General features: G+C 42.6%; 1 protein-coding gene across 5 annotated transcripts; it reads left to right on the top strand.

The window, feature by feature from the left end:
- Positions 1–10848: 10848 nt before the first annotated feature.
- LOC105478141 (transcription elongation factor A N-terminal and central domain containing) lies at positions 10849–23416 on the top strand. Of its 5 annotated transcripts, none has more exons than XM_011735150.2 (3): positions 10849–10909; positions 12996–13080; positions 19998–23412. In XM_011735150.2, exon 3 carries the CDS (start codon positions 20006–20008, stop codon positions 21056–21058), a length of 1053 nt encoding a protein of 350 aa, XP_011733452.1. In that variant the 5' UTR covers positions 10849–10909; positions 12996–13080; positions 19998–20005; the 3' UTR covers positions 21059–23412. The 5 variants fall into 5 exon arrangements, with proteins under 5 accessions (XP_011733452.1, XP_011733451.1, XP_011733453.1 ...); XM_011735149.3 differs by having other exon boundaries at positions 10862–11033; XM_011735151.3 differs by lacking the exon at positions 10849–10909 and adding an exon at positions 11062–11199.
- The last annotated feature ends 1448 nt before the right edge of the window (positions 23417–24864 follow it).

Here is a 24864-nt window from a genome sequence, read left to right as displayed (position 1 = left end):
TGTGCCACCACACCCAGCTAATTTTTGTATTTTTAGTAGAGATGGGTTTTCACCATGTTGGCCAGGCTGGTCTTGAACTCCTGACCTCAGGTGATCTGCCTGCCTCAACCTCCCAAAGTGTTGGGATTACAGGCATGAGCCACTATGCCCGGCCACCATTTGGATCTTGAAGCACTAAACCTTCAGATGTATGGAAAATGTTCTCCTAGTAATCCCCTAGCAATTGGGAGAATCGATTTCCCACTGGCCTTCTCTAGGCCTTCCAAACCAAGACCAGGCCAGGAGCGATGGTTCCAGAGCTGGCATTGCCACCACAGCAGCACAATTCTGGGCAGGCTACAGGGCTGAGGCTCAGTATCTGTAAGATGAAGGATCTATGGGAGGGTCGCTTTAACTCTCCAACAAGACAGTGGCCTCCCTCCACTCCCCTGCCACACAGCAGAGCACAGTGGTTGAGAGCTAAGTAGTGAGAATCCCTGGGGAGGTTACCTACCCTCTCTCTGCCTCAGATTTCCCCAAATGAGGATGGCAACATGGAAGCCTACCCCAAACCAGGTAAAACCCCAAGGCACATAATGTCATCATGCCTGGAGATGTTCACTGTTGTCATGGAGATGTCATCTCTAGAGCTTCTCTTTCTCCCATTTTCAAGGGGAAAGCTGAAGGTGCTGATTGAACCCCAGCCCACATTTCTCCCATGGGACATGCACAGGTTTTTTTTCATTGTAATCGTTACTGCTGGGTTCCCCTCCTAAGTGGTTCCACCAATTCACAGGCCCACTAGCAGTGGGGTGAGAGTAGTATTCCCTCACCCTCTGTGCACAGTTCATATTAGCAAACCATTGTAGTCAACCTCACTGGGGGCAGACACCGGCTCCTTGCTGATTACGGTGAGATGGGGCATCTTGGCAGGTCCACTGGCTGCCTATACTTCTGCTTTTGTGATCATGTCTTTTTATCCTTGAGTCACCACCAGTGTTCTGAAGCCCAGTCTTGGCTCTCCCTCACATCCTCTTTTCCTGACCCAACCTGTAAGGCCTCTGCCCCACCTGTGGGTCCCTTCAGATGTTCACCATCAGCTCTGGGGGCTGGGAAAAGCTTCCTTGTGACTGGGGATATCTGTCCCGCCCCTCCCTTACAGACCTCAGGGAATTTCCACCCAGCGTGGAGGGTGTATACTGTACCTCTTCTGCAAGATGGCAGCTGGGACTTGGGTGACCCCTGTATCCCCACTGCTCAGGCACTGACTTGATGCCTCCCTAAGACAGCACAGGCCTCCAGCCTAGCCTGAGAAAGCCTGTGGGTTTTTTTTTTTTTTTTTTTTTTTTTTTTTGAGATGGAGTCTCGCTCTTGCTCTGTTGCCCAGGCTGTTGCAGTGGTGCGATCTCGGTTCACTGCAACCTCCACCTCCCGGGTTCAAGCAGTTCTGTCTCAGCCTGCTGAGTAGCTGGGACTACAGGTGCACGCCACGATAGCCAGCTAATTTTTGCATTTTTAGTAGAGACGGGGTTTCACCATATTGGTCAGGCTGGTCTCAAACTCCTGACCTCAGGTGATCCACTCGCCTTGACCTCCCAAAGTGCTGGGATTACAGGCATGAGCCACCGTGCCAGGCCAGGAGCCTGAATTTTTTTGTACTCTCCTTTGTCCTTGAAAGCAGAGAATACTTGTGGGCTGGCTATGGAATATTTTTTACCTGGAGATGTCTTCATAGGTCAGAACTGTGAAAAGGCTGATGTTTTATCTGAATTACAAGGTAGCAGGTTGTCCTGTCCTGGTAAAAAACACAGATATTGGTAAAAAACACAGCTTGGCCGGGCGTGGTGGCTCATGCCTGCAATCACAGCACTTTGGGAGGCTGAGGCAGGCAGTAACTTGAGGTCAGGAGTTCGAGACCAGCCTGGCCAACATGGTCAAACCCCGACTTTACTAAAAATACTAAAATTAGTGTGGTGTAATGGTGCACACCTGTAATCTCAACTACTCAGGAGGTTGAGGCAGGAGAATCACTTGAACCCAGGAGGTGGAGGTTGCAGTGAGCCAAGATCACGCCACTGCACTCCAGCCTGGGCCACAGAGTGCAGCATACACAGTCAGCTTGTGACACAGCTGAGCCCTGAGTTTGGGAAAACCCCAATCTAATAAGAGGGCTGAGAGCAAATGCTTCCCAAACTTTGTCCTGGAAGGAGACAATACCTTTATCATCTTAGTTGGGAACAAAGTCTGCCCTCCAAAAGGAAGATGCTATCCCTATTCCCTGAGACTGTTCACTATACAAACATCCTTGAAAAGAGGCCGGTCACAATGGCTCACGCCTGTAATCCCAGCATTTTGGGAGGCTGAGCCGGGTGGATCACAAGGTCAGGAGTTCAAGACCAGCCTGGCCAAGATGGTGAAACCCCGTCTGTACTAAAAATACAAAAAAATTAGCCGGGCGTGGTGGTTGGTACCTGTAATCCCAGCTACTCAGGAGGCTGAGGCAGAGAACTGCTTGAACCCAGCAGGCAGAGAATTGCTTGAACCCGGGAGGCAGAGGTTGCATTGAGCCGAGATCATGCCACTGACCTCCAGCCTGGGCAACAGAGTGAGACTCCGTCTCACAAAAAAAAAAAAAAAAGAAAGAAAGAAAGAAAAGAAAAGATAGCTCAGAACAAAGGCTGTCAGGGCTTATGCGTGTAATATGGGCAGACCTATAGCAAATCACTTCCCAACATAGATTCTTCACTTTCTAGAATTCATTAGATGAGGGGACAACAGAAAGACTTGATAGGAACGGTGACCTCTCACAAATCCGTAATATTGCAAATAACACTCTCCCCTATACGGGCCCAGCTACCTTTCCTTGAGTGAAGAGAAGTATACTTTCTGGAACTTACTTTCCCAGGGCTGCTATTGAAATCCTGTTCCAATCAGACCATAAGATATCAGTTAGATGATTTAATTTCTGCAAAAGAAACAAACATAGAGTGAAATCATTCCAAGTTTTGAGGGAGAAGTATCACAGTTTTGGAACATGTTATAATTTGATAATCTCCTCTAAAAGTGGTTATTTGTTTTTTTGAGTCAAATGGGCTTGTCTCTTAGAACAATTAACGTGTTTTGGAAACCTGACAGGATAAATTGGATAATGACTATTTAGCATAATTTCGGGTAAATGCAGTTCTCATGGAAGGTGGAAAGCTATCAGTCTGACAGTCCAAAGCACCGATAGTTTCTCCCCAAGAAGGAATAGGTGGTAGAGGTAGTGGCTAGACATGTTTCTATTTTTAAAACTGGCTTTTATTGAATGTTGGTGAATTTATCTCAGTATATTGATTTTAATTGGGATTAAAAAAAACTCCTTTGACAAGTCTGAGGCCCTCTAAAAATGTCAAAAAGGCTTAGACTGGGTCAACATCTAAAAAACCAACGTAAATGAACTCAACCTTTTTTTTCTTTAATTCCATCAGACTGTTACTACAGATACCAAATAGCTGTGTTCTGTCTCTATTCAAAGTGTTGTCTTGGAGTTGTGTAGATGCAGCCACATCATTCTGTCTGGTCAAGGAATGGTAAGGTAATATGAACTTTGGGATTTTTGTACATACAAATAAGGGGCCTTTTTGTATGTGGAGGATGGGGTTCTAGGTTGACCTTTTCAGAAATCTGGCATTTTAAAATGTCATATCTAAGCTTCATAAAAAATTCTAGTATTAATACGCACATGAAAAAAAATCTGTAAAATGATTTATAAATAGACTTACATCTTGGGAGGCAGTAGTATGGTGTGGTGGTGAGTCTGCCTGGGGCCAGAAACAGCTGCCCCTCAGTGGGCTTAAGATAGAAAGGTTACATATGCATAAGATAGAGGGGTTACATATGCATGTTTTTGACCAAAATAATTATCTTGTGTATACCTTTAATCAATTTGGTAGTGTCACATAAATTATTTCACATTTCTATGTTGTCTTATTTGTCTGTTTGATTTGGTTTCCCCCACTCTGTGGCCACTTTCTATAGCACTAAGAGTACTGAATGTCATTAGGTAAGAGCTAATTACCCTTTCCTTCTCAATAATTTATTTGACGGCCTATATATTTATTTTAATGACAATGTTGCTCAAAACACATTTGAAATTGCCTTTTTCAGGTACACAAATCATACAAGAGACTTGGCATTGTCAATTTATGGTTAAAATTTTTGGTCATCATTTATGACCAAAATAGAAATGAATAGTAGCACTATGTGTATTAGTCCCAGTGGAACAAGCCAAATATCCATAATATCCATTGTTAGAATGGATGCACTGTAGTGTATTCATTCAATAAAGGACTATGAAGACATGAGAATGAAAAGCTTAATGCTACCCACAGCAACACAGATGAATTTCAAAAATATGTAATTGATCAAAAGAAGTCAGAAAGTACATACTGTACACTTCCATTTACTTAAGTTTCAAAATCAGGCAAAATTAATCTATAGTGGTAAAGTTGGGATTCTGTTTATGCTTTTACCCATGGTGGGGGCAGGATGCTGGAAGGGAACACAAGGGGAGAATTTCTGGGGGGCTGGTAATTTTGCTTCATGGTGCTTTTTGAATGGGCATGTTCACTGTGAAAATTAAGCAGTACACTTATGATTTGTACACTGACTTTTCTATATATGTGTCATACTTCAATAAGAACTCCTTTCAAAAAGTAAAAGTATTACTCCCCCTACACCTTAAGATGAACCTCATCTGTCTGACATTGTGCCGAATGACTTGGGACACCTAGAGTGAATACAGCTCTCAGCGCCAGGTAGGTTGTGACTGAAGCTACACAGACTCAGGTATAATCCAGCCATGGATGACTTTTGTTGTGGGTGTTTCCTGGCCTGCCATTCAGGCTGCTGGAGGTGAATGGCATCGGAATCTGGAGAAGAAGTTCAACGGGCCCAGGGGCTGAAGCTTGAGGAAATATTCCTGCTGCTCAAGAGCCTGGAACTCTCACCTGCCCCACATCTATTAGTCTTTCTGGACAGTTATGGAAGTTTCTACGTCTCCCTTTTCTATCCCTGTTACTTCTTTTAAAAGTCTTTTTCCTCCTAGGATGAGTCCAGGCTATCCTCACCCAGCTCTCCTGCTGAATGTCAAACACTTTCCACTTGCATCACTTTTTTGGAATCTTCTCTCAGAGTTCCAGCAGTGCCCCCTTGTGGCTGCGACCAGGCAAACTGCAGAGCTGTTTCCAAGATCTCCTACTCCCTCTTTGCTCTATTTCTTCTCCTCCCTGGTGTTTTTTGAACTCATGCTTCTTTCTGGGTACCCAGAACCTTCCAATTCAGTCACCCTTAAGATCTCGAAGAATCCAATCTTGCAGACCTTTCATTCCCTCCCAATTCTCCCCATCAACATTTACTTATCCTATGTCCCATTCCATTGGTCTCTGACAACTAAAGGGAGACGATCCTTACAATATAACTCAGGCATGGCGAATAAACAGCTTCAAGTGTAACCTTTCCTAAGTAATAGTTGCTGTTTTATAATAGCAGCTTCCAATGTCTTCATCCAAAGGAATGAATAAGAAAGGAATTCCAGCTCCATGGTAAGGTCAGGGGTTCTCTTCTGATGTCCCTCAAATCACACTGCCATATTAAGACAGGCAGTGTCAGTTAGTGTTTACTGTTAGCAAGCCACCAAAACAGACCCAGCAGAGGGAAGTTACAGTAAGGATAGCAGGAGTGTACAGGTGGAGGGAGAGACCAGCCAGCCAGCTTTGGAAATGGGCCACTGGGCTAGAAGCAGGACTATGGGAAAAGAGCCATTGGAGGAATGGTCTCATAAGGATACCACCCTCACCTTAATGATCTCTCACCATGTTTAGACTCCACATCATTCTGCTTAAAATTCACATTCCAGGGAGGATGTGCAATCGGGCCAGCTGGGGTCATCGAGCTGCCACCTGGCTAGGGCAGAATAGGCACCTGATTGGCTGTTTGGAAGGTGTGCCGAAGCTGGGTGGTCCAAACTCACCAAAGTCCACCATGTGAACCCCATCATGCAAATCTGAGATCGAGTACATGTAATTATCCCAGGCCACATACCAGTGTAATAGATCTACTCTCATAACAACAAAAGAGTTGACACCTTCATTCTCCTCAGCAACCAGAAACCTAGGTGGGGTCTGACTCAAGGTTTGAAATGAAGAACAACTAATATAAACATTATTGCCAGGCACAGTGGCTCATGCCTGTAATCCCAGCACTTTGGGAGGCCGAAACAGGCGGATCACTTGAGATCAAGGGTTCCAGACCAGCCTGGCCAACATGGTGAAACCCCATCTCTACTAAAAATACCAAAAATATCAGTCTGGTGTGGTGGCACATGCCTGTAATCCCAGCTACTCAAGAGGCTGAGGCAGGAGAATCACTTGAACCCAGGAGGCGGAGGTTGCGGTGAGCCAAGATCACGCCACTGCACTCCAGCCTGGGTGACAGAGTGAGATTCTGTCTCAAAAATAAATGAATAAAATTTTTTTTAAAAAACATTATTATATGACCCAAATACTGCAGCGACTCCATGTATTAGGTTTTTGTGAGAAAATGAGGCTGAAATGGCAAAGCGCTTCTCTTAGGCACTGTAAATCAGAACGGTATACTTCTGGCCAAATGTGTCTCCCACTGAAGACTAAGAAGAGAACATGGCTATCCTTTACATTGTCACTGTTGATGAATAGGCCCTCCTGGCAGCATGCCAGGTCACGTCATGAAAGGACAGCTGTGGGTGGTGTGTACAGTGTCAGTCCATGAGAACGAGCCATGAGGCCATGTGGTGCAAGAACGAAAGATAAAGGAAGCAACACAGACCAATGCTTCAATGTTTAATGCTTATGTCTCGCTATGCTGATGAACTGCTCTTACAAAACAACTTCCCTTTAAAACAAAGACTCGAAAACCAAAATGAAGTGAGGCATTTCATGGGGCAGTCCGCATGTCAGGATCACCTCCAGACTGTACTACTCCTGGTCACAAGCCACTCTGGCAGAACAAAACCCCAGATGACAGGCCTCAGTTCAGATTTCTTCATAGCAGTGGAAATAGCAACTGTGTAGGAAGGCAGAGGTCTTTGAGTAGAGTTGGTGTCCCCTTGTTCCATTTCATTTTGCAATTGTTCTATATTTTTCTGATTAAAGAGAATTTTGAAGAATCCTTAGTAACAAAATACTAAAGATGTTGTTGCACTGCCTCTGAATTTTCCTCTTATGATATGCACCAATGTATTAGTACATTCTCACACGGCTTTGAAGAAATACCTGAGACGGGGTATTTTAATAAGCAAATAGGTTTAATTGACTCACAGTTCTGCAGGGTTGGGGAGGCCTCAGGAAACTTACAATCATGGTGGAAAGGGAAGCAAACATATCCTTCTTCACATGGTGAAAGCAAGGAGAAGTACAGAGCAAAAGGGGAAACACCCCTTATAAAACCATCAGATCTAATGAGAACTCACTATCACAAGAACAGCATGGGGGTAACTGCTCCTGTGAATCAGTTACCTCCCACCAGGTCCCTCCCACAACACATAGGCCTTATAGGAACTACAATTCAAGATGAGATTTGGGTGGGGACATAGCCATACCATATCAACCAAGAGGTGACTGAAGCCAGACTTTCTGGTCCTTCATCATTTCTCCACTAAATATATTGCCATAAATGTATAGTAGAATAACATACCTTCTAGAGAAATTAGCAAAATGGACAAATGATACAGAAAAGGAGAATAAGAGGTATGGAACTGATCTGGAGATTACTACAGGTACAAGAAGATGTTACATGGGATATTTCCTGACTCAGAGTTTTGTCCAAGGCCCCAAAGGTGAGCACAATGTTAAGTGTCTCCTGGTTCTAATGACAGATGTTAGACCATTTACCCAGGGCTTACTAAATGGTGAGCCCCCTTGCCACTCTTCAGCTTATGTACAGGAGAAGGCAAGAGTGAAAGAGGGTTGTTACAGTTCTGGAAGCTTCCTTCCCACCCCACTCCAAGGCAAGTGAGGGGGACTTTGACAGAACCACTCAGAGAGATGGACAGGTGCCCCTGTTGTAGAATGGTGTCTAACTCTCCAAAAAAACAAACAAACAAACAAACAAAAAACAAAAAAAAAACAATGAATAGGCGAGAAGCCAGCTAGAGCTACCTAAGACCGACTGTAAAGATGACGAGAAGGGCTGCAGAGGGAACAGCCCTGCTTCCAGGGCTGGGTGGGGAGCAGAGCCACTGGGTTGTTCCCATGGGCTAAGTACACATCAAGCAAGCAGCTGGGCCTAGGCTGTCTTGGAAGGACCCTGACCAAGAGGCCTGCAAGTGAGGTAACCTGACAGAAAAAGTTTGTGTGGGATGTACTACCAAAAGCAGGAGCCGGCAGTCAACCAGAGGGTACAGCATCTGAACCATGGAATGGGTAAGAAGAGGCTACCAGCAAAGGGAGGGTCCTCCAAAAGATCTCCAAAGTGGGCACCTCCAAAGAACAAAAGTGGTATTAGGTTGGTTTAAGCAGTCTGTGGCCCACCAGCCAGGCACTGCCTGACCCATGGAACTAGCTCTTCTGGGAGCCTCTGGGGATGTTCACTGGAGATACCATGTTTGCTGCTTCTCTGTCATTTCACCTGCATAAGTCTGAGAAATATGTTGCAGAACTTAAACATAAGGTTTCTGTTTCTATAATGTATGACTTTTTGTTCTATTTCCTAATATTCTGTAACTCCTGAGATTTCAAGGGAACTGTTCATTGTTTTAATCCTATGCCTTCCATACTGTGACTTATAAGAACATCCCCAGTTAAGCCCAGTGTCTGGTCCTGGTGTTTTATCAGGAAATGAACACCGGCCGGCACCTCAGAACCCAGAAAGAGGCAGTTTCTCTGACCTCATTCCATGGAAAACATCTGTAACTGTTCCCTCAGCAATGTGTAACATTAGCCTCTGGAGAAGGCCCATAAAGGATTTTGCCTCTCTTCCTTGGGAATTCGCAGGAAAGGGCTGTCTGCATGAGCTCAGAATATCTGTTAATATATTGCCACTCAGAGACTTAATAAGGATTGAAAAGAGGTTTCCGCTGCACTAAGGGAAATTTATCAAAGAGAATTCCAGAGTATTGAAGCAGCTGAAAGATGATTTTAAAACAAAGGCCTGAAAACTATGCATGATAAATTATCACAGACGTGAGTACTTTTATAAGTATTCCATTTTTAAATTGCCCAAAAGAACCAACTTTTCAGCAACCTCTTTAGAATCCATTGGCAGCCCTAGATTCATTCCAGATGAACTCGGCCAGAAATTTCTACAGCAAAGGTCAGGGAGGTCCATTCACTGACCTCCCTACCTTACTCCTTGGCTATAAATTCTCACTTTTCCATGCCACATTTGAAGTTGAGCCCAATCTCTCTTCCCCACTGCAAGACCCTGTTGCAGTGGTCCCTATGTCTACCTCAATGGTCCTGAATAAAGTCTTCCTTACCATGCTTTAACAAGTGACAAGTGTCATTAAATAATTTTCTTTTCTTTTCTTTTTTTTTAGACAAAGTCTTGCTCTGTCGCTAGGCTGGAGTGCAGGGCACGATCTCAGCTCACTGCAACCTCCGCCTCCTGGGTTCAAGCGATTCTCTGCCTCAGCCTCCCAAGTAGCTGGGATTACAGGCACGTGCCACCACGCCCGGCTAATTTTTTGTATTTTTAGTAGAGACGGGGTTTCACCGTGTTAGCCAGGATGGTCTTGAGCTCCTGACCTTGTGATCCGCCTGCCTCAGCCTCCCAAAGTGCTGGGGTTACAGGCGTGAGCCACCACGCCCAGCCAAATAATTTTTTCTTCAACAAGGTATTATATAATTCTTAAGTGAAAATTGCATTACAATTTACAATGGCAAACATTTTAGCCCTGTAATAGACAGCAAGATAAAAGTAACCCCTGACAGCTCTGAGCTGACCCGGCAGTCACAGCTGGGCCTTGGTGCTCCGTGGAACATAAATACTTCACAGAACACCATCAGACGTGGCCACTCTTTGACCGGATGGATCAAGACAAAAACAAGACTCCTTTGTAATCACGTGGGAATGCTGAAAAAACATAAACACTGTCCAAACCACAAAAATGACCAAACATCCCCTATCCCAGTTAATGAGTTACTGGTCTTGTCTCCCCTCCTTTTAGGTAAGTTAATGAGTCACTGGTCTTGTCTCCCCTCCTTTTAGGTAAGATTTATTATGATACTTAATCATACAATCGCCCTCCTTTCTGCCAGCACCCAGTCCAGAGTATTGGATTGGATAATCTGCTTCCCTGAACCTTTCCCCAAATTACTTTGGAGTAAGGCATCAGCATAGGAGGCTGTCACATTCGTTCAACCATCACTGTGCTTTTACTGGCCCTTTGCAGGCAAAGAATGAGAATGTGCACAGATGAGAAGTCCAGGATGCACATGACCACTCAATTAACATTTACTACTTTCATATCAACTGTTGCATGCTAGGATGTTAAAAACACTTTTTGAATTAATTACTGCGTTAAATAGATTCACATTTATGTCTACGGTTATGTGAACATCTAGCTGAACACTGTCTTGACTGTCCTGAGTAGAAGCAGAACAGGTAAGCTGTAAAGTACGTCAACAACCTTTGCTGCTAAAAAACGAAAGTGCAGTTTCTTTCTCTCGGGCCAGGGGCGGGGCCATAGCTCCTCCTCCAGGAAGCCGCGCGAGCCCAGTCCCACGGCCGCCGCCGTTCGCTCTACGCATGCGCCATTTCCCTAGTGCGCATGCGCTGGGTCCCAGGCCCACGTGCGCCAGCCTGTGGGCTTGGATTGGCTAAGCCTTGAAGTTGTCTCTGTCCCGGTGACCGGAAGTTCTCCGTGGACGCTGGGCGGCTGAAAGCTCCGGAACTGCGCCTGCGCTTTTCAGTGAGTCATGCTTCAGGTTTGCCAGGGCCTGTGTCCCGCAGAAAGGCGAGCCCTTGTTCCCAGCGGAAGCCCACCCCGGCTCGCGGCGGCTTTCCGGTGCGCCCTGGGCGGCGTAGGTCCAAAGGTGCTCTCATCCCCGCCCCTTCCTCTCCGACTGCCGAGGTCGCCAGAGTGGGCTGAACCCTCGGGACTGCAGCTGCTTGTGTGCTGGGTGCTGGGCCGTCATCCCAAGATGATTAGCGGCAGGCTTTGCATGTTGCTCGACCCCACCCACCGGAACTCGAACCCGGGTTAGACCGGGCTGTTGGGCTGGTCTCTTCCTCTCGCTGCACCTTTACTAGGGGTCACCATTAAGGGAAAGGGCCCTAGCGCAGTACTGAGTGGCAGTTAAGTAACCGCTACACCACTGCCAACATTTGGCTCATTTCTCTCCATAGAGGGCGGGGCTCTCTGTGAAGCTGGGGAGCTGTAAGTGGGTTAGGGCTAGAAAGTTACACTTTCTCTTTAGGCTTTAAAGAGATCTAAAGATCTGAACAGATCTAGGTTATTATTGACTTTTTACCAACTTCTGGAAACATTGTTTCCAGAACTTTCCTCTCGTTCTTCTCAGGGTTTAGGCCATTTTTGTGCAGATGTGTGCACCTTGCTTACTATAATATTAGCTAATCTTTGTAAGTTTTTATATGGATCCAATACCATATTTCGTGCCTACTTTTCCTGGCACTGTATAAACTTTTTGGTATAGGTATGCATCTAAGCATTATCCATATTAGCATCAGTTCTAGAACCGTGGTGTCCAATAATGATAGCCATTAGTTACATAAGGCTTGAGCACTTGAAATGTGGCTTGTCCGAATTGAGATGTGCTATAAGTGTAAGACAGTGAAGTTTGGAAAATTAGCATGAAAAAGAATGTAAACTATCTCAATTTGTTTATATTAATCACGTGTTGAGATGACTATTCTGGATATACTGGGTTAAATAAAATGTATAATTTCAATTTTTATTTTTTAACATGACTACTGGAAAATTTTAAATCATATTTGTGGTTTACATGTTATATTTATGTTGCACAGCCCTGCTCTAGAAAAGGGTCAACAAACTATGACCTGCAGCCAAATCTAGCCTGCCTGTTTTTGTAAACAAGTGTTACCAGAACAAGATCATGCCTATCCATTTATGTTATTTTCTGTATCTGCTGTTGCTGCTACAAGAGCAACAGAGTTGAGTAGTCCATAGAGATTGTATGGCCTACAAAGCCTAAAATATGTACCTTCTGATCTTTAACAGAAAAAGTGTGCTGACCCCCTGCTCTAGAACAATGCCTGGTTTGGTAGATATTTTTAAGCCTTTTAATTGTAGACTCACATCCTGTTATTCACACTTACTGTGTGACAGCCATAGTTCAAAGCACTTTATCAAGACTTTCATTTAATTCTCATTAATCCTAGGATGTTGGATTTCTCCCATTTTGTACATGAGGAAATTGAGGCACAGAATGGTCAGGAAACTTATCCAACTTGCTCAGCACCCCTCATTTCTAGGAACTGGACCTGCTTGACCTTCTTTATGCAAATGTTTTGACCCCTCAAACCCATTTGATTAGCCCACAGTTGGCACCATGGTTCTGGTGGTGGTGGTTATTTTGTTTTGTTTTTTTAACAAGATATATTTGAACTAGAATTTTTTGAATTATTTTTTTGAACTAGAATCGAGATGGACTTGGTCTCCTGCGGAAGAAGCCGAGGAGCACTGGGCTTAGGTGCAATGAGTACAAGCAAGCTGGTGTGTAGTGAAAAGAAATGAAGCTCACAAGCAGAGAAGAGAGAGAGCATCCTGGATGCTCATCACTCATTTAACAACAACAAAAATGTGTTAAGTAATAGTAAGCACTGGCTGGGTGTTTGCTAGGTGTGTATAGGTGAATAAAACATGTGGATCTTCTCTTATGGTCTTGTGGGGAAGGCAGTAAAAACGTTTTTTAAATGTGATGAACACCCTGAAAAAAAAAACATGCAAATTATTTACTGTTTTTAGCAGGTTTCCTCACCTGTAAGATGAAAATAAGCCATTATCTGTATTTCAGGAATATTGTGAGGATTGAGATGACAGGAGAGTGTATGTCCCAGAGAGTTGCTCAATAAATATATGTTGCCTTCCACTGTGAAGAGGTAAGTGAGGGGGTATCAGGGATTGTGTACATTATGACATTTAAAATATTACAGTTGTCATGTGTAATTTGTGGAGAAGGTTGTCAGCTGCATTGTTCACAGTAGGTGTTTCAAATCTTTTCTGACTGAATGAGACTCATCTAGAAAAAGCCAAAGTCAGAGTTGTCTGCATTCAGTCCAGGAGCAGAATCAGAGCTGTCTTTGGGGCTGATGGCAGCCTAACTGGGAGGTCCTGCTGGGGTGTGGAGGAGGGTTGTATTCCTGTGTGTGGTTTAAATCAGAGTCACCCTGGAGAGCTGAGCCAGTGTGCAGGCCCTACCCTCAGAGATCCTAATTCATCCTATCTGGAGTGAGGCCCTGCCATTGTTTGTTTTTGTTTTTTGTTGTTTAATTTCCCCCAGATGATTCTAATGTGCAATCAGGGTTAAGAACCACTAATGGTGGGAGATCAGCCAGGCTCAGGATGCTGCTTGAGCAAAGGCACAGAGCTGTGCCCATCAGTGGTTGAGAGTAGTCAAGAGGGAGGCCTGCTACGGCTCTTTTTGCCACTGGCCAAGAAGCTTTGGCTCCATCATGAAAGCAAGGGGAAACCTCTGAAGGGCTTTAAGCAGGAAAATGAGGGAATATCTTGCTGAGATCTGTACTAGAGGATGATCCCTCTAACAAAGTGCCAGACTCACAGTTGGGCCTTATGAGTGCCAGAAGTAGAGTGAAGGCAGTGAAGAAGCAAATTGTAGCTGTCCAGATGATGGAGAGCCCAGATAGGGTTTGGTACCACCCTGTGTGTGTTTTCTCTAGCAGCCAGTGTCTGTCCACGTTGAAATACCACATGTGTTGTAACTGGCCAGTTTCTTGTCAGTATTACTTCCACTAGGCTATCAGCTCCTTCAAGGCAGAGACTGTTTAGGCTCAGCATCTAGCACATACTCTATCCCTAATATATATTTATTGAATGAACTATGTAGAACTAAGCTGGACATATGCCTTACTTTGTCTTTTTATAGCAATTGTCAGAATTTTATATCTCAATGGCTTCCACGTTATACCCTCCTAGGGCAATAAATCCTTTATATCCACATGATGGTCCCACAGAGGACTAGAAAGTTTGACTGGATTTAAATGCTATTAAAAATGTGGAAGGGAATGGAAAACAATATAGTGGGTCCTCAAAAAATTAAAACTAGAATTACCATATAATCCAGCAATTCCATTTTTTAGTATATACTCAGAAGAATTGAAAGCAGGGTCTCAAAGAGAGATTGGTATACCAGTGCTCACAGCAGTGTTATTCACAATAGCCAAAAGCTAGAGGTAACCCAAGTATCCATCGACATTTGAATGGGTAAACAAAATGTGTTATATATAGACAATGGAATATTATTCATTCTTAAAAAGGAAGGAAGTTCTGACACACGCTACAACATAGATGAACCTTGAGGACATTATGCTAAGTGAAATAAGCAAGTCACAAAAAGAGAAATACTGTGTGATTCCACTCACATGAAGTACCTAGAGTAGTCTCATCCATAGAGACAGAAAGTCGAGTGGTGATTGCCAGAGACTGGAGGGAGGGAAAAATGAGGAGTTGTTTAATGGGTGCAGAGTTTTCAGTTTGGGAGGATGAAAAGCATGCTGGACGTAAGCATCTTGGTGGCAGGGACTGTGTCTTTTCAAAAATCCATGGGCTCTGTTTTATAGCACTTGATATTAAATAATCATCACTGAACATGCACAGGCTAAGAATACTGAAGTGATTACAGAGAGAATTCTTGCAATCTTCCCAGACACCATCTGACAAGTGACATAAAACATAATGACCTTTTAGTAATTCTACTTCTTTTCTTTTTTTTTTTTTTTTTTTTTTGAGGTGGAGTCTCGCTCTGTTTCCCAGGCTGGAGTGCAGTGGCGCGATCTTGGCTCACTGCAAGCTCCGCCTCCCAGGTTCACACCATTCTCCTGCCTCAGCCTCCCAAGTAGCTGGGACTACAGGCACCCGCTACCACGCCCGGTCTTTTTTTTTTTTTTTTTTTTTGTATTTTTAGTAGAGACAGGGTTTCACCGTGTTAGTCAGGATGGTCTCGATCTCCTGACCTTGTGATCCACCCGTCTCGGCCTCCCAAAGTGCTGGGATTACAGGCGTGAGCCACTGTGCCTGGTCTAGTAATTCTACTTCTGTGAATTCACTTTAAGGAAATGAGAGATGTGGAGACCACATATGTAAGAATTTTCTTCAAACTTAGAGGAGAAACTGGAAGGCCCTCAAATAGGAGAATGGTTCAAAACTATCGCAAACTCCTAGGATGATCCAATAACATAGCCATTTAAAAATCATGTTTTTAGAGAATATTTAATGATGTGGAAAAATAGTCCTAAAGCTAAGTGAAAAAAAAAAATCAATATGTAAAACTATATAAAAGATTAAACAGAGTTATATAAACCAGCAGATTCAAGATAATGAAAACATATGTCCATGCAAAAACTTGTACACAGGCCAGGCATGGTGGCACATGCCTGTAATCCCGGCACTTTGGGAGGCCAAGGCAGGTGGATCACCTGAGGTCAGGAGTTTGAGATCAGCCTGGCCAACATGATGAAACCCTGTCTCTACTAAAAATACAAAAAGTTAGCCGGGCGTGGTGGCGGGCACCTATAGTCCCGGCTACTCAGGAGGCTGAGGCAGGAGAATGGCGTGAACCCAGGAGGTGGAGCTTGCAGTGAGCCGAGATCGTGCCACTGCACTCCAGCCTGGGCGACAGAGCAAGACTCAGTCTCAAAAAAAAAAAAAAAAAAAAAAAAGAATTACATATGAAAAGACTGAAGATAATACCCAAAATTTTAAAGAGGGGCATTTTCTGAATGGTAAGATTTTAAGTAATTTTCATTCGTTCTTTTTACTCTTTTCTGTAGTTTCTGTGATAAGCATGCATTGTTTTCATAATCAGAAAAGTTATTCATCTAATATAATTTCATGATAAACTACACATTTGAGATATACCTACTGAAAAATGGTAAGAGCAATGAATCAATCACCTTCTATCCACCTTCCCTCTGAAATGTGAATATCGTCTCAAGAGTGGCTATATCACCTGTGGCTTTGCATTCAGATAAGCATTCATAATTGTCTCAGAAATCGATTACTGCATCTCAAACAGGTGCATCTCCCCTCAAACTTTATCCCCAAATATTAAGAGTTAAGTACCTTTAGATAACCAAGATTCTGAGTCCTATATTTTTAACCACCAGAGGGAGCTGGAATGTAGAAAACCTGGGGCAGTCAGTTTTGTTTTGTTTTAAAGTTAGTTTCACAAAGGGCCATCAATTCAGGATCTTACGTAATTTTCCTAATTATTGTGAACCAGTACTTAAAGGATAATTCTTTTTTGCCTTTTTAAAATTCCACTTTTAAAGACTGCAAACAGTAAAAAAGGTCTTGCTAAGAATCAAACTCTCAATGAACAACAGGCAAGACAGCACAGAAAAATAAAAGTATTCACACCTGCTATTGGTGAACATTTCTCTCAGAATTGTCTGCTTCAGATCTTGAAGTCACGCAGTTGTGTCACAGTGATAAAGTTTCAAGCTGTTCAATATACTTGAGCCCTCCCCAACTCGTTGAAAAGTTTCCTAACAAAGAAGAAACATTCAATGTGCCTGCATTCTATATGCATTACTATTGAAGAAATCAGGGAGGGAGGTTTGCTAGGCATTGAGAAAGATGGTTAATAAGAGATGGGCCTACAGCGCCCAAAAGGAAGTTAAGCAATATTTGACTCAGTTCAGAATTTCTCAACTGAAGGTCTGACTGAGTTTCAAGGTGATTCTTAAAGGGATTTGTAATTATAGCTTTGGGGTTTCAGTGGAGTGAAAGCAGTAATTTGTCTTACCGGCAAAATGAGTAAATCTATAGAAGTTAATGTATTTATGTATAAACAACCAAAGCACTTTGCTCTTCATTTTATATGTTCTTTTATTGACCTTTATATTTCTTTAAAAATTTTTAATTGTGATAAAATATACAAAACATAAAATTAACTGTCTTAAGCTCCCCCCCCCCCAGCTTTTTTTTTTGACAGAGTCTTGCTCTGTCACCAGGTTGGAGTGCAGTGCACAATCTCAGCTTACTGCAACCTCCGCCTCCCGAGTTCAAGCAATTCTCCTGCCGCAGCCTTCCAAGTAGCTGGGACTACAGGCGTGCCCCACCACGCCCAGCTAACTTTTTGTATTTTTAGTAGAGATGAGATTTCACTGTGTTGGCCAGGATGGACTCGATCTCTTGACCTCATGATCCACTCGCCTTGGCCTCCCAAAGTGCCGGGATTGCAGGTGTGAGCCACCACGGCCAGCCTGTCTTAAGCCCTTTTAAGTATACAGTTCAGTAGTGTTAAGTACATTCTCATTCCAGAGGGAAAGTAGGTAGAAGGTGATTGATTTATTGCTCATACCATTTTTCAGTAGGTATATCTTAAATGTATATAGTTTATCATGAAATTACATTAGACTAATAACTTTTCTGATTATGAAAACAATACACGCTCATCACAGAAAATACAGAAGAGGAAAAGAACAAATGAAAATTACCTAAAATCTTGCCATTCAGAAAATGCCCCTCTTTAAAATTTTGTGTAACTCTTTTCAGTCTTTTCACATGTAATTCTTAAATAAAATTTGGATCAGATTCTATTTTTAAATAACACCTTTATTCAGATGTAGTTCACACATCATACAATTCACCTAAAGTGTGTAATTCAGCGTTTTTTAGTATACTCAGTTGTATAACCCATAACCACAAATAAATCAACTTTTAGAAGATTTATTTGTGCCACCACTCCCCAAGAAAATCCCTGAACTTTATCAGCTGCTCCTCCTTCTTCACCCTGCTGCCCTTCTGCCCCACCCTACCTAGTCAACAACTAATCTATTTTCTGTCTCTATAGATTTGCCTGTTTTGGACATTTCATGTAAATAAAATCATGCAATATGTGGTGTTTTCTGTCTGGCTTCTTCCGCTTAGCATAATGTTTTCAAAGTTCATCCATGTTGTAACCTGTATCAATACTTCATTCCTTTTCATGGCAGAATAATATTCTGTTGTGTGGATAAATCACATTTTATTTATCCATTCATCAGTTGATGGACATTTCGATTATTTCCCATTTTTGGCTATTGTGAATAATGCTGTTATGAACATTTGTGTACAAGTTTTTGCGTGGACATATGTTTCCATTTCTCTTGGATCTGCTGGGTCATGATAACTGGTTTATTTATTTATTTTATTTTTTTAGACGGAGTCTTGCTGTGTCGCCCAGGCTGGAGTACAGTGGCATGATCTTGGCTCACTGCAAACTCCGCCTCCCAGGTTCATGCCATTCTCCTGCTTCAACCTCCCAAGTAGCTGGGACTACAGGTGCCTGCCACCACTCCCAGCTAATTTTTTGTATTTTTAGTAGAGACAGGGTTTCACCATGTTAGCCAGGATGTTCTCAATCTCCTGACCTCGTGATCTGCCCGCCTTAGCCTCCCAAAGTGCTGGGATTACAGGCGTGAGCCACCACGCCCAGCCCATATGATAACTGTTTAATCTTTTATATAGTTTTACATCTTGATTGTTTTTCACCTAACTTTATGACCATTTTTCCATGTCATTAAATATCTAAATACATGATTTTTAAATGGTTATATTATTGTATCTAAGGAGTGTGCCATATTTTTAACCATTCTCCATTTAACCATTTGAGGTCCTTCCAATTTCTCCTTAGAAAAAAATTATTACATATGCAGTCTCCACATCTCTCATTTCCTTAAAGTAAATTTATGGAAGTAGAATTACTAAAAGGTCATTATGTTTTATGTCACTTGTCAAATGGTGTCTGGGAAGATTGCATGAATTCTCTCTCTAAACACTTCAGTGTTCTTAGCCTGTGTATGTTCAGTGGTGATTATTTAACATCAAGTGCTATAAAACAGAGCCCATGGATTTTTGAAAAGACACAGTCCCTGCCATCAAGATGCTTATGTTCACATCTAGACCAGACAGATAAATATAGATCCAAGGGTATTATATAGACAAGATTATGTACATTATGTGGAGAGGAAAAGGTAGACTGCTTAGATAAAGTAAACTTTTGCCTGCCTAGGATGAGATTCACACGGACATAATCATTGAGCAACTTTTTACGCTTAAAAGTTTTTAAAAAATTAACAAAACCAAAATGTAGGAACCAGTTAGTCTAAAGTCATAAATCATCTGGATCATTGAGTCTGAACCTTTCCCTTGTTCAGGAGACTTCTGAGGCAGCACAGTGTAGCCTGTTGGCTTTTGGGACCCGCAGACCTAGCTCTAGCTGCTTTTCAACCTGTGCTGTCTCATGGTTTCTTTAGATTGCTTGAGACATTAGCAAACCCTTTCTGTCTTGTTTCTTACTCTTTTATATTCAGAAGAGTACCACTTTAAAGATTATGAAATGAGCAAGTAGTTCAATTATATAGCTGACTCTGGGGAAAAATTGTCTAGCACTGTTCAGCATTGCCATATTGATGCTGACACTGGCATGATTTCATCTCCAGCATGACCACCGGATTCCACCCAAATGGATTGACTACTCTAGAAAGATCATTGATTTGTAAAAATTGGAGATGGAAAAGCTATAGCAGATCCCCTGGCGAGCCTCTTAAGCAGATGTTATGTAGAGGCTCTGCAATACTGTTTGTTTATTTTTCACTAGTAGGAATTAAACTCTTGAGAGTAAACCATACCACCTTAAAGACTCCATTTTCTAGTATGTCACATACATTTGTATTACATGACTCCTTCAGAAAACATTGCCTAGGTTACTGACAGAAACTGCTATTTTCGTATCCAGAAGCTGCGACTAGCAAAGGCAAACTTAAGAAAACTGAAACCTCTTTTTTCTTTGCAGCTGTAAAGATGTCTGACAAGAACCAGATAGCTGCCAGAGCCTCCCTTATTGAGCAACTGTTGTCCAAAAGGAATTTTGAGGATCTTGGCAACCACCTTACTGAGCTAGAAACAATTTATGTGACTAAGGAACATCTCCAGGAGACAGATGTGGTGAGAGCTGTATACAGAGTCCTCAAAAACTGCCCCTCTGTGGCTTTGAAAAACAAAGCCAAGTGCTTGCTATCAAAGTGGAAAGCTGTTTATAAAGAGACTCACTCCAAAGCGAGGAACAGCCCTAAATTATTTCCTGTGAGGGGTAATGAAGAAAATTCAGGACCTTCTCATGACCCAAGTCAGGATGAGACACTGGGCATCTGCAGCTCAAATTCTCTATCTTCCCAAGATGTTGCAAAACTCAGTGAAATGATTGTGCCTGAAAATAGAGCCATTCAATTGAAACCTAAGAAAGAGCATTTTGGGGATGGTGGCCCTGAATCCACTGGTAAGAGATTGAGTGAGTTGCTGGATCCCATAACACCCATGAGAACTAAATGCATAGAGCTTCTTTACGCAGCTTTAACTAGTTCTTCTGCAGATCAACCCAAAGCTGATTTGTGGCAAAACTTTGCAAGAGAAATTGAAGAGCATGTTTTTACCCTTTATTCAAAGAATATCAAAAAATATAAAACTTGCATCAGAAGCAAAGTTGCCAATTTGAAGAACCCCAAAAATTCTCACTTACAACAAAACTTGCTCTCTGGTACCATGTCTCCACGAGAATTTGCTGAAATGACTGTCATGGAGATGGCAAACAAGGAACTGAAGCAGTTGAGAGCCTCCTACACAGAATCTTGTATCCAGGAACATTACCTTCCCCAAGTAATTGATGGCACACAGACAAATAAAATAAAATGCAGACGCTGTGAGAAATACAATTGCAAAGTCACTGTAATTGACAGAGGAACACTTTTCCTTCCCAGCTGGGTGCGGAATTCAAACCCAGATGAACAAATGATGACTTATGTAATTTGTAACGAATGTGGGGAGCATTGGTACCACAGCAAGTGGGTGTGCTTTTAACTGTAAATGAGTGTTCTCTTAACAGATAACCTGAGTGATTGATACCTTTTATTTGTACAACCCTTCTGTGCTTTTAAAAATCTTGTACACACTACTCTCTAAAACAGAAGAAGGAGGAAAGAAAGTCGTTCCTGAAGCTGACACCACCATCCCTAAAAGTTACAGTTTGGGGAGAGGGAGTGGATGACTATTTGTATTGTGCCTTGTGGCCATTTAATACCTTACTGTAGACAGAGTGTGGGTGAGAACAGCCCAGCATAAACTGGGAGCCTGTGGGAAATGCATCCCAGGCCTCACACCATTGAATCCGAATCTGCATTTTAGCAGGATCCCCAGGTAATCTTCCAGGATGGGATAGTTTGAGAAGAGCTGCTTTAGCAGTAGGTCTGTGACTCTCAGCAGTGGCTGCATATTAGAGTCATCTGGGAAGCTTTGAAAACCCACTGGTGCTGAGACCCCACCCTAGAACAATTCAGTTGGAACCTACGAGATGGGACTCAGGCATCAACATTTCTTTTTTCATTCCTCAAGTTATTTTAAGATGAGGTCAGAGTTGAGAACTACTCAGAAATAGGCTCTCATTTGATCCTTTGTACAGCTCTAAGACAAGAGTGTTATTCCAGGCACTTCATGAATGAGGAAACAGGTCCACAGAGGTGCGGTGACATGCCCAAGTGACACAACCATAAATAGTACCAATTCAGACAGATCCCGGATTTTCTTCCTCCAGACTCACTGAGACTGGCTCAATATCGACTTCTGAGAAATGTATTCCTGGAGGTTGGGGATGAAATGAAGAATGTGTTTAGACTCCAACACTGGGTGACTAGATCTTCATTCTTTTCCCCTCTCTTTTCCCATTTACAGGTCTCCCTTCAACCACAAAAGTCACCCTGGAACTCATCCCACAGTTAGAATTTTGTTTGGAACCCTCTTGCTTAGTTGAAGGAGTTGTTTTTTTTGTTGTTGTTGTTGTTGTTTTTGTTTGTTTGTTTTCCCTGTGAACAGGTTTTCGGGGATATATAAACTCTAGGATGTTTAGTTTCTGATGTCAGGAGTCTTCATGTTCTCAAGGACAAGTGTCCTTGAGATGGACATTAATGGTCATTAGTCTGTCAGAGGAAGCCCATCACCTTAGCCTTTGAATGTAGAAACAGGCAGGCATTTATCTAATAAATGAATTGAAGACTAAATTACCTCTTTGAGGCCTTTGCAAACAGTGTTTAACCAGTTTACATAATTGTTTGAATACAACAAGCCTTCTATGTGATTATGGCTGATTTTTTTTCCTTAAAAAACTCATAGAATGTTCATTGTTTTATAGTTTTAAAAAGTTTACTTTGGCGGTCTTTACAAACCTACACATTTCACTTTTTCACCAATTCTTTTCTCCTAACTCTCTTCCTTTGTTGGAGCTCTGAAGGCCTAACTATGTACACTTTACCTGCCTGACAGAATTCTCCAAAACATGGATAAAAGTAAAATATGGTCATATTTTCAAATAATTTGGAAGAGTCGGTTCAGTGCCATCAAGTGTGAAATCTATTTTGATATACTTTCTCCCCGTGTCTTCCCAGGGCTGCTTTTTGTGATGAAACATGTTTAGTTCTTAACTTGCAAGGTCATCTAAAACTTAAAGTTTCATAAAGTGTGGTTTCATATGACTTGGAATGATCTGAAAAACTATTCAGTGGTTACGAAAGAGCACAGCACATAAAAACCAAATTTGATTAGTTCAAGTCAGTGTTTATGTTTTGCTTTGGGGGTTTGTGTATATGTGTGTAGTTTTTATTTATATTGGAATTTGGTAAACTAAATGTTCAGACAAATAAAAGTACTTGAAATGGAAATTTCCTTACTCTCCAAAATATAAAAATCTGCATGGTCTGGCCGGGCACAGTGGCTCATGCTTGTAATTCCAGCATTTTGGGAGGCTGAGGCGGGCGGATCGCCTGGGGTCAGGAGATCAAGACCAGCCTGGCCAACATGCTGAAACCCCGACTCTACTAAAAATACAAAAATTAGCTGGGCATGATGGTGGGTGTCTGTAACCCTAGCTACTCGGGAGGCTGAGGCAGGAGAATCGCTTGAACCCAGGAGGCAGAGGTTGCGGTGAGCTGAGATCACACCATTGCACTCCAGCCTGGGCGACGAGCAAAACTCTGCCTAAAAAAAAAAAAAAAAATCTGCATGGTCTTCCTCATTTCATTTCATCTTTAATTAGTGAGTTTTGCAACTCGAAATAGGAAAATGGCAATCTGTGTGTTTTTCTTTTGGTTAATGAGACAGCATTACATTTGCTGCCTATGGGTAATTCTTTCACATCCTATGTCCTTTCCCCTAAAAAGAAAGGACTTTCTTTAAAATTGACTGCAGGGTAAAGTTGTTTTTTTTTTGGTTTTTTTTTTTTTTTTTTTGGTAATAGACATGTTCTTACTCTGTCACTAAGGCTGGAGTGCAGTGGTGCCATCTCAACTCACTGCAGCCTCAACCTCCCGGGCTCAGTGATCCTCCAACCTCAGCATCCCCACTCCTTTGAGTAGCTGGGACTGCAGGCACATGCCACCACGCCCAGCTAATTTTTGTATTTTTTGTGGAGACAAGGTTTCGTCATGTTGCCAGGCTGGTTTCGAACTCCTGGGCTCAAGCGATCCTCCCAAAGTGCTCAGCCTCCCAAAGTGCTGGTATTACAGGCATGAGTTACCATGCCTGGACAAGACTCTTTAATTTAAAATCACTTTTACAGAAACAGCAAATGGGAGGCCCTGAGACAGGAGAGTGCCTGATGCAGTCAAGTTCCAGCAAGAGTCCACGGCAGCTAACTCACAGTGAGCAAGGGGAACAAGGATGAGAGATGCAGTCAAAGAGGCCATCATGAGGGCTCTTGTCGGTCAGCCATGGTAAGGATTTAGGGAGTTTCTTAAAGCATGATGGGAAGCCACTGAAGCTGGGGAGTTTGTGGTGATGAGATTTAACACCTTTTAGGAAGGATCACTCTGGCTGTTATGTTGAATTAGACGGGGAAGGAAGCAGTGATGCATGCAGGGACAACAGGTGACCTTTGGCAGTGGTCCAAATGTCACATAACTGGCGTCAAGCAAGAGTACACAGAAACTGGGCTCCCTGAATCCTTATAGTCAGCAAAATCCTTGACAACTTTGCAAATGGATGTTTCATAAAATACACTAAATCCCAAATTCTCTACCCATGACCCATAATAAACAATAATAGACAATGCAGAAATTCAGCACTGGATTGCTATCCTATACCCTGGTTGCTATGGTTACTGGGAGTCCCTGCATAGGGCATAAACACCAGTTGTTATACCTGAATGTAGGAGCGCTCTCTTGACTCTTGATGGATTTTCCCACATTGCTCTCCTTTTGTCTGTGTTACTTTTTTGAGATAAAAAGTTGGATACAATTGGAGCTCTGTCTCTTCCCGGAGCACTTCCTGTGATGAGAGGCTCCTTTCATTCGCCACTACCATTCTAAATACCAGTCAGGAAGCCTGCAGCTGGCAGTGCTCCACTGCTTTGGCAAGGGCTGGGCGTTCATCTTCTGGGTCAGATTGCTTTGTTATTTATAACTTCCCTGTAAATACAAAATATTTTACTAAAGTAGTTATTTTTGTATCTCTCAGATGATGTAAGTACCTAGGCTTTCAGAAGAGCCCCACAATCAGAAGGGAGACCAGATGACAACCTCATATAGTCCCATTTGCATTATTATTTAAAACTGGGATTCCCGGCCACACGTGGTATCTCACATTTGTAATCCCAACACTTTGAGAGGCCAAGGTGGGAG

Source organism: Macaca nemestrina, chromosome X (genome assembly GCF_043159975.1).
Source record: "Macaca nemestrina isolate mMacNem1 chromosome X, mMacNem.hap1, whole genome shotgun sequence".
Taxonomy (NCBI): Eukaryota; Metazoa; Chordata; class Mammalia; order Primates; family Cercopithecidae; genus Macaca; species Macaca nemestrina.
The sequence above is the reverse complement of the archived record's forward strand: the minus strand, read 5'-3'. Positions and strand labels throughout refer to the sequence as shown.